We start from the raw sequence: 13,158 nt of genomic DNA on the forward strand, positions 1-13,158 counted from the left end.
ATGTGAATGTATCTCAATAAAACTGAATTTAAAAAAATGCAATTAAAAAAATGGTAAAATTGTTCACCCTAGATGTTATACAAATTTACATCTCAATAATGTGTAAGAATGTGTGTCTTCCACCCCCTACCTACAGAAATCATTAAGCTCTAAAGCATCTTCATCCTTGCTAAACTTATAAGTAAATATTGATTTCTCAGTATATTTTTAATTTGTACATGATACTGAACATCTCATACATCTTAGAGCCATTTGTATTTTTTTATTAAGATTTATTTACACATCATACAATCATCCAAAGTATACAACTGTTCACATTACCATCATACAGTTGTTCTTTCATCACCCCTATCTATTCTTTGAACATCTTCCTCATACCAGAAAAAGTGAAAATAAGAATAAAAATACAAGAGTAAAATAGTATACCCAGATCATCCCCCCCCGCCTTATTATTCCTTTAGTTTTTTGCCCTCATTTTTCCACTCATCCATCCATACACTGAACAAAGGGGGGTGCGATCCACAAGGCTTTCACAATCACACTGTCACCCCTTGTAAGCTACACTGCTACACAATCATCCCCAAGCTTCAAGGCTACTGGGTTGTAGCCTGATAGTTCCAGGTATTTACTACTAGCTATTCCAATTCATTAAAACCTAAAAAGAGTTATCTAGATTGTGCATAAGAGTGCACACCAGAGTGACCTCTCGACTCCATTTGGAATTTCTCAGCCACTGAAATTTTTTCATTTCATTTCACGTCCCCCTTTTGTTCAAGAAAATGTTCTCCATCCCATGATGCTGGGTCCAGATTCCTCTCCAGGAGTCATATTTCACATTGCCTGGGATATTTTCACCCTTGGGTGTCAGATCCAGGGGGGAGGGCAGTGATTTCATCCGCCAAGTTGGGTTAGCTAGAGAGAGGGAGCCACATCTGAGCAACGAAGAGGGATTCAGGTGGAGACTCTTAGGCACAATTACAAGCAGGCCTAGCCTCTCCTCTGCAGTAACAGGCTTCTTAAGGGCAAGCCCCGTGACAGAGGGTTAGGCACATCAAACCGCCAGTCCTCAATGTTTGTGAGAACATCAGCAATCATCCGGGTGAAGAAGCCCAACACCCCTGCTCGAGATTTATTTTAATTGGGAAGGAGAGGAGGTGGGGCAGTGGTCTTTGAATAAGATAAAATAAGAAATGCAACAAATCCTATCCTTGAAATAAACTTTACAAAACAGTGCAGAAAAAACAAACCAAAACAAAACAAAACATTTAGGAGAGGAAGGCTAGGGGCATGTATGACACCAGTAGGAAAGATAATCGTTAAAGACTGAGACTGCATAACTTAGTGAAACCTAGAGTTGTGAATGATGGTGACTAAATGTTCAAATATAAAAATGTTTTTATATGTAGGAGAAGAAATGAAAAAGGGATGGTATTGGGGAAAAAAATACAATCAATGCAAACTACAGTCTACAGTTAATAGTAACACTGTAATATGCATCCATTAAATGTAACAAAGTCAATATACCAAAGCTAAAATGTCTACAGGAGGGGGATATAAAGGAGGGGTATGGGATTCTTGGTGGCAGTAGTTTGTCAGATCATATTATTGTATTTTATTTTATTTTTATTTTTTCTTTTATCTTTTTTATTAATTAAAAAATTTTTTTGGAGTAATGAATATGTTCAAGTGCTGACTGTGGTGATGAATGCACAACTATATGATGATACTATGAAAAACTGATTACACATCATGGAAGACTATATGGTGTGTGAATGTATCTCTATAAGGTTGCAGGGGGGAAAATAAACAGAAGGATACAAGTGTTGGAGAAAATGTGGAGAGAGGGATGTACCTATTCATCGTTGGTGGAGAAATAGAATGGTGCAGCCCATCTGGAAGGCAGTGTGTTGGTTCCACAAGAAGCTAAGTATGTAGGTGCCATAAGGTCCTGCAACCTCATTACTGGGTATATACTTGGAAGAATTGAGAGCAGGGACATGAATGCACATTTGCACACTGGTGTTTATGGCGGCAGGAGTCACCATTTGCAATGGACAGAGGTGGCCTAAGGGTACATCATCCATGAACAGAATGGTGAACCGTGGTGTATACATAGAATAGAATGTTGAGTGGCTGAAGAAGGAATGAAGTTGCAAGATATGCAACTAGGTGAATGGATCTTGAGGACAGCATTTTTAGTGAAATGCACCAGAAATGAAAAGGCAAACATTATTAGTGCCTCACTAAAATGGACTAACCATAATATGTAAACCCTGAGAACTGAATCTTAGAGCACAGGTTATCAGGGGAACGCTTATTGTAAAGATCCCTAGATTGTAAGCTCTTGGAGCAGTCACATCGATTCCTCAGTTGTAATGGTTATCTCTAAATTCTGAGATGCTGAGCTCTTTGTGTATAAACTGGTTGTCTCTGGAACTTTGATATTTGTGTGACACCTGAGACTCAGAGTTAGAGTTTGGCAGCTATGAATGTCAGTATTACCTCATACAGCAACTGTTAAAAAAGCTGAAAAGTTCAGACTTCAATTACAGAGATGAATAAAGCAGACGTGATAGGACTAAGGCAAATCAGGCCAAAGGGTAAAAGACAACACTGACTGTGTTTTAAGACCTCAACTTCTGTGTGAGACCAAAGGAAGAGATGTTTATTTGGTGCAGGATCTAAATTTTCTGTGGCACACTAAATAATTTCACTTGAACGGTCAGGTTATTTAAACACCATAATTACATGGAACTTAGAATAGTAAGTAAGATCTGGCAGGTTTGTACAGGTTAGTGCAAAACCCTAATACATCCCAAAGTAATTTGGGCAAGAAATAAAAATGTATTTGTGGAGCCCCCCTGAGGAACTGGGGAAGAATGTGGAAATATTAAACTTCTCCACCTGGGGAATTACTGATATTCTCACTCTACCAATTCAGTAGGCCAAGCCCTCAATCATGGGGCTTGCCCTTATGAAGCTTGATACTGCAAAGGAGAGGCCAAGCCTACTTATAATTGTGCCTAGAAGTCTCCCCCAGAGAACAACTTTTGTTGCTCATATGTAGCCTCTCTCTCCCTAAGCCCACGTGGCAGGTAAACTCACTGTCCTCCCTACTATGTGGGACACAACTCCCAGGAGTGTAAATCTCCCTGGCAACGCAGGACATGACTCCTGGGGATGAGCCTGGACCCGACACCATGGGAATGAGAACGTTTTCTTGACCGAAAGGGAGAAGAGAAATGAAACAAATTTCAGTGGCTGAGAGATTTCAAATGGAGTCGGGAAGTCATTCTGGAGGGTATTCTTATGCACTATATAGATACTCCTTTGTAGTTTTCAGCATATTGGAATAGCTAGAACGAAATACCTGAAACTGTCGAACTGTAACCCAGTAGCCTTGATTCTTGAATATGATTGTATAACTATGTATCTTACATGGTATGACTGTGTGATTTTGAAAATCTTGTGGCTCACATTCCCTTTATCCAATGTAAAGACAGATGAGTAGAAAAATGGGGAGAAAAATTAAATGAAAAACAGACTGGGATGGAATGTTTTGGGTGTTCTTTTACACTTTTATTTTTATTCTTATTTTTATCCTTTTTCTTGGTGCAATTAAAATGTTTAGAAATTGATTGTGGTGATGAATGAACAACCATACGATGGTACTGTGAACAACTGATTGAACACTGGATAACTGCATGGTATGTGAATATATCTCAATAAAACTGAATTTAAAAAAACAACCTAGTGTTGAAGAATTTTTCACTTGAGTCCTTAATTTGAAAAGTTATTAATTTTCTAATTCTGATCCATAAAATCCTAAACACTGGCTCCAATGAAATTCTTGAGTCTGATTTTTGCAAATTTCATATCAAAGGAATCCAAGTTTGGAGGCTTCACTGAATAAATATTTTCTTCAAGGGTCTATGTATTACTCTTAAAAATTTTAATTTGTTAATAAAATACTAGGGAATTAATGCAACTACAAAACTAGATAACTGATGAAATCAATAAATTTCCCCAGGAATGGTGTTCTGTACTCAATTTCTGATTATATAATAAATAATGAACATTTTTCTACTCCTCCCACCTCCACTCTAATTCTTTAAACAGCAGATAGAGCTTTCAAAGTATAAAATATTCAAGTAAAATTGCAACTAACCTTTATATATGCACTTGGGTAGATCTTATGAACAGCATCTCCAGGTGCACGCCCAGCTTCTCTGTCTAGGTAGTAACTCTGAACAAAGACTGCATGGTCGCTAAGGCACCTGACCCAAACATCACCTTCACCTTTACATTCCAACTGCACACCTTTGCCTATGTGCAACCTTAGGAGGAAAAAGGAATTACATTTCAATTTTTTGTTTTGTTTTTTCTGTGATTTTTTTTTTTTAAATTAGAGAAGTTGTAGGTTTACAGAAAAATCATGCATAAAATACAGAGTTCCCATATACACCCTATTATTAAACCCTTGAATTAGCATGGTACCACATTTCAATTTTATAAGTATCAGAAATAAAGTTTAGTTCAGATTATATAACATGCCCCTAAAATTAAAAAGACTAAAGAAAGTACATCACACAATACCAAAATCAAAAGATAGGCATTGTTAACATTTTGATACACCTCTTTCTCTTGTTTTCTATTCATATATAATAATGATGAGCATACAGTAGTGCTTTCTATGTACCAGGAGCATATAACATGAATTCTTACATAGCTTTCACAACAATTCAATAACGTAAATAATATCATTCCCTTTTTACAGATGAGGAAACTAAGGCTTAAAGCTATGCTGTACAAGTGGGTGACTATTAGCCACATATGGCTACTTTAAATTAACTAAAAGTAAATTAAAATTACAGTTCCTCAATTATATGAGCCATATTTCAACTGCTCAGTAGCTACATGTGGCTAGTGGCTACCGTACTGGACAACATAGATATAAACTATTTTGTACATCACATAAAAGTTATTTAGAACAGTTGAGAGATTAAGTAATTTGCCTAACTCAACGGCTAGTGCAAGAGCCACTATCCACATTTCTTAAAGAGCTTATGTTCTTTACATTTAGCCTACTATAATTTACATAACCATTTTCCTTTTATTACTGATTTTTCAACATTCCAAAGAACACTCTCAGAAACATGTTTGTACATACATCTATCCTCATTTTATATTATTTCCTTTCAATAGATTGGTAGACATAATATATGATCAAAGGAAATAATAATTAAGTTTCCAAACTGGATTCCAAAAAATCTAGCTACTTTTCAAAACATAGAAACCTCAGGGAAAAAAAGCCATTTTTTTAACACTATATTTTAAATAACAAACACCTCTAATTAAAAAATGGAATGCTCATAAATTCAGAATTTTGGGGATGACCTTTAGTCCTCTATTTATATTCAAGAAGTCTTTTACCTATTTTGAAAAATATGCCTTGAATTAAAGACAATATACTATGCTTAATTCTTAAAATAACCATCTAATTATACAATCAATACCTTGCTCTCTCTATGGCTTCTGTTCTGTGGACATTGGAGAGTTGACCCAAGCAAAAACGATCTCCTCCAGAAGGGTCCACATATCCATCAACAGTAACAATAGGGCAGCTTGAAGGAACCTTGAATGTCTCTCCTACCTGAACATCCATTTCAAAGTAAGCAATGGAACACCAATACTCAGGAGCTATAGGAGATATATGGGAGAGAACATCCACCAGTGTGAGAAAGACATTTCTTTCCACAAGACAAATCTTTTCCTAAAAGAAAAGGTAAAGGGAAGTAAAGGGAATATTCAAAAACACTCAAAGGAATTGGATTAAAATGATGCAATGCATTAAAAAAGTAAGAATTTCCATGTCATCTATTTTCTAGCTTAGTACCTAGCCCTGCTTTTGAAACACTAAAGTCAATAAAAAGAATCTGGAATTTGTTTCTTACCTTAAAGGACCAGGTCAAACTGAGAATTTAAAGAACCAGAAGTAATCAGAATCTAAAATAGTTTATTTTACCATGATGTTTCATTTGTCCGCATGCAACATTTTCTATGTAGTCTCAACTTTTTTTTCTAATAAACACACTGACCCTTCAGACATATTCCAAGGAAGTATTCTTGAATAACACCAATCCATGGCATATTTTGAGAGAAAGGACACCACAAGTAAGTAAATCCAGCCCTGAGTCAAAGTTAATTACACTCTAACTACACAGCTGGTATACACAGGGACTCTCAAACTATTCTCTTGGGTGAAAGGTCATTTTTCCCATCTGTATATGTGCCATAGCAAGAGATATTTTTAGTAAAGTCTATTCAAGTTTACCAGAATTTTAATTCTGAAGATGTATTTAGTGTACTCATTTGAACAACAATAAATGACTTGAGATAATTTTAAAAGATTGGGGGAAAAGAAGGCACTTCTTGATTTGGTTTGCAAAGATAATCAAATATTTCTATTTTTTTCTTGGATATAACAATTATTACATAGAACCCTTAGGCGTGAAAAAGGAAATATTTATAGTTTTCAGTCATTAACTCATTTAGCAGATATTTACAGAGTATCTAGAAATCATTCTAGGCACTACAAACACAGCAGTAAACAAGACAGCTATGGTTTCTATTCTCATGGATGTGGGGGGGCAGACAAATAAGCAAACGAACAAGACAAATGCAGGTAATAAGCACAACAAGGAAACTAAAACGGTATGGGACAGAAGTTGACTGGAAGGATACTTCAGACTGGATTGAGAAGACAGTCTCTGAAAAGGTGAGAACTGAAGGATAGATTCAAAGCATCATCTTGCTCTATGTGAGTACTATGGAAAGAACATTTCGGAGAGGAAAGAAATGCCAAAGCCCTAGGGTGGAAATGGGTTTGATATATTTAAGAAAAAGAAAAAAGGCCAGTGCCATTTATTCAGAAGTGAATGGTATAGTTTTGTTTAGTAGTGGCATAGTTTTGGCTGCAGATAAACCAACACTTTATCTGCACATCTCAATGTGCTCTTGATGAACTTTTAACTAAAATGTGAAGCAATAAAACTTTCAAAATATGAAAAGATTCTCAGAATGACAAAATTAAAAAAAATAGATCTCGTCAAACCAAAAAATCTTAAAATGAAGTATGATTAAAGTTTAAAATGTATTTTAAAAAAAGCATAGCATGAAAATAATACACCTAATTGCTTTTCAAAATTTCAATGAAGAAAGTACTTTCCAATGAAGAACTAATAAAACAGGAAAAATAGATGGACAGATAGAATGATACAACAAATTTAGCAAATGTTAAAAGCTGGTGGGGAGCTGGTATCTGGATGGAGGGGTATGTCAGAGTTTTCTATATGGGTTTTATATTATTTTGGTTAACTGTCCTGCAAATTTGAAATTATTTTGAAATAAAAGTTTTATTTTTCTATAAAAATAGAAATTTTCATATGGATTGGATGATTCAAAATCTTAAAAATCCAAATGCTTCCCATGCAGGTCAAACCAACTAATCCCAAATACATACAGTCCTCTAAATATATTTGATTATAATTAGAACACAAAAAAACTGGTGTTATACTCAAATGCCTTAAAAAGCCAGTTTTGAAATATTTATAAAGTTAATTTTTAATAATAAAATTCTTTATAAAAGATATCACATATGTAAGAAACTTCAGCAAACATAACTGGTGGGTATACTGGCTTGAAGATAAAACTAAGGAGACTGTCTCAGACAAAGAATTACTCAGTGTTTTGGAAGCAAAAAGTAATACAATGGTATTTAAAGGACTTCTTTAAATAGTTTGTCCAAATGGTAAATTTCATTACAAACAATGAATGCACTGAAATCACGAATGTTTACAATCCTGGTAAAAAAGATGCGATCCAAAATGCAGGCCTTTCCTAGTTCACACTGAAGGATACTATCCAGAATTAAAGTTCAATAGTGAACAATCTTTTTTCCATGTGACTCAAGGTGGGGAAAGAAGTTTTATAAACTCCCTGTTTAAACAAGAAAATTATACTTTATCATCACAAATTACAACATCTGTAACTGTACTTAAACTTTATTTTATTATTTCCCAGTCACCAAAGGGATTTGTTGTTTGCCTAATATCTCAGAAGCCATACAACAAGCACAGTTAGATAAAGCTGCATCTCTGAATATATTTTATATGAGTTGACCAGCTAGTATTGGGAAGAAAATTTTTAAGAGGCTTGAGGATAAAAAGAACTGGCATGAGAATTGCAACACAGACCAGGGATGAAAAAAAAAGACTCTCCATTAAGAGATTTTTAAGGTCTAAGAAAACAGGAGAAAGGGTTACTATCTGAGGAGACAGAAAGAGCTAGAGGTAATCTAAGTGGGTCCCAGAGAATTTGGTGATGTTGGGACACAAAATACTATATGAAAAACTTTCCAACTCTACTTTCAATTTGCTGAACAGTAAGAGGGGAACATTCTTATTTTAACATCAGGAGAAGCTAATAGGAGACACCCATTAAGCCTTTCTGGATCTCTCTGCTCTTTTGTGCCAAGGACCAAATGCCATGGAAGTGACAATCCTGCAGCTTCTCAAAACTAGCATCAAAAGCAGCAGGCTGAACTTAACTCAGTTCAGAGAGGGTTTCTGAATGTCCAAACTCATTTGAGAGGGAGCAAACTGCTGACTTTGACATTTTTAGCTTCCTGTTCCTAAAATTAGTGAAATCTCATAAAGCCTATGGGCTGCTCATCACTGGTCAATTGTTAACTGAGTTAATAATATGAATTTATTTTTACAATATAAGAATATGACTAAATATTTTTATAGCGGGAAAACGTATTATAAGGCACATTTCTATCAAATAAATGTCATCCAATTATAATGGAAAATGTCTCCAAAGCATCATCTTCAATTTCTGAAATAAAAAGTCATACTTGGAAAAGTTAAAATTTTGGTTAAAGCATATAAAAGAATCAGTATAAATTATTACTTTTATTTTTCAGACCTGAATGAGATGCCCTGAGAGAACTGTTTTTGAACACATGAAAATACTCTCTTGACTGCTGGATAGCTCCAAAGTGCTAGAACACAATATGAACTAGGAAATCACCTAGTGCATGTCTAGAATATTTAACACCAAGGTAATGACCAATACTAATTATTTTCCTGTTCTACAATTTATACTACCTCTATTTCCTAAAACATTTTTTCAACTATCTTCAAAATTTTTCTCAAAATCTATTTCACTACATATTACTGATGATTTTTATATATCAGAGGCATATATGCTTATTTCCTGTCTAAATGGCTCCATGTCTCTGTAGAATATTTTAGAATTTTTAAATTAATCCTTAAATGGCTAAATTAACTGTATACCTAATCCAATTTTTTTGCCACTTTGATTTCTTTTTTATTCGTTCATTACATAGGAAAACAGACATGTAAAGCAGTAATTGTAACTGAGTGTAACTAGAAAGAGACAGTGGGTGACAAAAGAGGTTAAGAAAGACTTCCCAACAGTGGTGGAATCCTCAAAGAATTTGCCACATTTAGGAGGGTAGGGTGCATGGTAGCCAGAATCCAGAAGTTCTCCTCCTAATAGTCATGTCCTTGTGTAGTCCCTCCCACACAGAATAAGACACTGCAGAAATGATGCTATAATTAGGTCTTAAAAGGCACCAAGGCCTTACTCTGCAAATAAATTTATTACCCTCCCCCTGACGTGGGGCAGGACCCCCCCCCCCAACCCCAGGCAAATGTGAGACACAAACTCAGGGAATGAGCTGGACCCTGGCATTGAGGGACTGAAAATGCCTTTTTGACCAAAAGGGCAGAAAGAAAGGCAACAAAAGAAGGTTTCAGTGGCTAAGGGATTTCAAATAGTCAAGAGGTTGTCCTGGAGGTTACTCCTATGCAAGCTTCACCCAGATATGCCAAATGACCACAGTATGATAAGCCCAAGTCAACAGTTCCAAAAACTGTAAAGAATACCCAGATCCCTATCTGAGACTCCATAAAAATTTCATTCACTAAGTTTATTCTTCAGAAACTTAAATCCTTCAGAGTGCTCCTATGTCAGCTAAGTCCCCAAACCCAGAGGCAATAGCCTCTTCAAGAACATCAACCAGATGTGTTACCTTTGCTCATAAAGTTGACACCCCTTTTCAACATGGGTTAGGGTGGTCACTGCCTAGACATCCCTGAAGATCAGGAAAGTGATTAAACTAGAGGAATGGTAGCAACAGACAAGATGGAATTTAACAAAGGATTATGAATATTGAATATTTATATAATTTTCTTTTTCTTAGTTGCTAGGGTATTAGAATAGGTAGCAGGAAAGAATGGAAATGGTGGAACTATAACCCAAAGCATCCTTTGAAATTTTTTCTATAGCTACTTGTTAAATTGTAAGTTGAAAGTTACCACCTTTTTCTATATATGGTATATCTCACAATGAGGAAATAACTGCAACTATGGTGCTGTAACTCAACATTTTTGGAAATTTCCTATATAACTACTTGTTAAATCATACTTTGAAAGACTATCTTTTTTTATATATGTTACATTTCACAATAAGGAAATAACTGAAACTATGGAAGTGTAACCCATAACATTCTTTAAAATTTGCTAACTACTTGTTAAACTGCACTTGGAAAGTTATCACTTCTATGTATATATAGTTATATTCTACAATAAAAAATATGATTAAAAAAAAAGACACTGAGGCTTCTGTCCTGCTCTCTCCTAGATAACACACTCTAGGGGAAGCTAGCTGCCACACTGTGAAGACACTCAAAAGCAGCACTACGAAGAGGTCCATGCTGAGAGAAACTAAAGCTTCCTGCCAGTATTAACACTAACTTGCCAGATATGTATGTGAACTACTCTTAAAGTGAATCCTCCAGCCCCAGTAAAGCCTTCAGAAGATGGCACCCCAAGCTGACATGCAACCTCTTGAGGGATCCTCAACAAAAACCACCCTGCCAAGCCACTTCCCGATCCCTGACCCACAGAAACTGAGATAATATATCATTATTGTTGTGGTAACCCACTCACTAAGTTGTATGGTTATCTATTGCCCAGCAACTGATAACTAATAGGTTATAAGATATATCTGGCAAAGAACAGCATGTGCCAAAAAGAAAAGAAAGGAAGAAAAAAAAAAGAAAGAAAAGAAAAGAAAGAAAGAAGAAGATATGAGGCTAGAGAAGTAGGTGGGGACCAAGATCAGAATTTGCCCTGAATTGGCATTTTATCCTATGGCCAAGCAATGGAAGTGGGGGGTGGGGGGAATCGTCTCAAGATCTTGAGCAGAGAAATAACATAACCAGATTTAAATTTTAGATGAAATACTCTTGGGTAGCAGAAGAGATTAGTTAATGAGGAAGGGAAGAGAAAGGTACTGGGAATGGAAGCTCTCCTAATAGGAAGACCAATTCTAATAGTCTTGCAACAGTACAAGAGGAGAAATGAAGAACAGTTTTGTGGCAAAACTCCTCTGGGGCCCCTTAGCCTTCACAACAAAGACCATCTCAGTTCTAAACGGCTGAATGAATTAAAGCTATTCACAAAGAGCTAATCCCCTCCAGCAACTATTTAGATAGAGACCTTCCTGAAAAGGATCATTCTCATCACTAAAAGTCACTTCCTATTCTCCTATTCAAAGACAGAGGGTTTAATGCCAATGCAGGCTGCCACAAATGCATATCCTCATAACTAATTAATGCTATTCTCTAACCATGAGAAGCTAGTAGACCTCAACATCAGTTCTACCATGAAAAGAATGAAATAAAGCTATCAATAAACCAAAATGGAGACCAACTGACTAGCTAAATGCCACCACCACCACTCCATCAAGGGCAGGTCCTTCTTAAGTCCTGATTACCCTTCCTCCTGTAGACCATCTCCAACTACGCCGTAGGAACTCTAAGACCTCCAAGTTACCAGGCGCCCCTACAGACACTCGTTGATGCTGCCTTAGTGCAAGCGAAAATTGTCATTCTCGCCTCTCTAGATTTTCTCCACTTACCACAATATATTTATTCACATATACATAAAGATCCTGATATAATTATCCTACTCATATGATTTCAAAAACAAGCAAAACCAAACTACTAAACTAGATTGTTTGGGGATGCATTCATCACTTTAAAAGAGTAAAGAAATTATATCCATAAAATGAGGGATAATGATAACCTCTGGGAGAAAGGAGAGGAAAAGGTTTTGAGACAAAATACATGCAGTAGGAAGGTTTCAGGGGTGCAGAAATGTTTTAGTTCTCAATCTGGGTGGCGGTCATACCAGTGTTGACTTCAAAGTTATTCATTAGACTACATACTTGATTTATGTACTTTTCTATATTTACATTTCTCAATAAAAATGTTTACAAAAAGGCAAGCCCTCGACCCAAGAAAAATGTTTAAAATCACAATAAATACGCAAATAATACATATTACTGGCAAATATATATGGTTAAGTAAATGTTTCTGCCTCAACAGTACATTTTTCTCCTAAACAAAACCTATTATCTTGCCTCCTGAATTGGCAAAAAATGTACTGAACTATCAAATCTACTACTAATGAGTGTGGTAAAAGTGGTTCTCATATCCTGATGTTGTCACTGTAAAGCAATTTGGTCTTCTGATCCAGAAATTCTGTAAATCCCAAACTGAAGTATGAAAAAGGATATAAGCACAAAGAACTTCCCCTCAAGGTTTTTTTTTTAAACAGCCAGAAGAAAAACTGGAACCAACAACAGAAGAAAACTTGCTTAAGAAATTTTCTCAAATGGTTAAGAAACTGTGAGCTCTATTTGAGGAGCTGTAGGTTATTCTTTAAATTAATCACGTTGGGTCCTGTAGTTATATTTTTAAATATATATTAGGAACATATATGGAAATATTTACATATAAAACAATGTGTATTGGATTTGCTTCAAAATAATACAGCAGAAGGAAAGTAGGTGACAGTATAAATGAAATGAAATTGGCCATAGGTTGGAAATAGCTGAAATTGCAAGATGAGTGCACAGGCGATTTCTTATACTATTCTGGTATTGGTATATGTTTGAAATTCTTCATAATAAAGTGCTTTTTTTAATGAGAGGGAAAATGAGTTTGCGGTTACAGAAAAATCAAGGTGATTAGCTGAAACAATATATTTGCATCTTTTTCAG

At 35.6% G+C, this 13,158-nt stretch overlaps 1 protein-coding gene across 3 annotated transcripts in view; it reads right to left on the minus strand.

Annotated features, from left to right (window-relative positions):
• The window catches only part of SMAD4 (SMAD family member 4), a 67,855-nt gene that overhangs the window by 16,150 nt on the left and 38,547 nt on the right, over positions 1–13,158 (minus strand). For all 3 annotated transcript variants that reach the window (XR_005212171.1, XM_037805650.1, XM_037805651.1), the window contains exons 9-10: positions 5,517–5,700; positions 4,169–4,337 (exon numbers count right to left, since the gene is read on the minus strand). Coding sequence is in view for 2 of the 3 variants with exons in the window: in XM_037805650.1 (XP_037661578.1) it covers positions 4,169–4,337; positions 5,517–5,700 (353 nt within the window). In the remaining variant the exon portion in view is untranslated. The remainder of the gene's footprint in view (positions 1–4,168; positions 4,338–5,516; positions 5,701–13,158) is intronic.

This window comes from Choloepus didactylus, chromosome 16, assembly GCF_015220235.1.
Source record: "Choloepus didactylus isolate mChoDid1 chromosome 16, mChoDid1.pri, whole genome shotgun sequence".
Taxonomy (NCBI): Eukaryota; Metazoa; Chordata; class Mammalia; order Pilosa; family Megalonychidae; genus Choloepus; species Choloepus didactylus.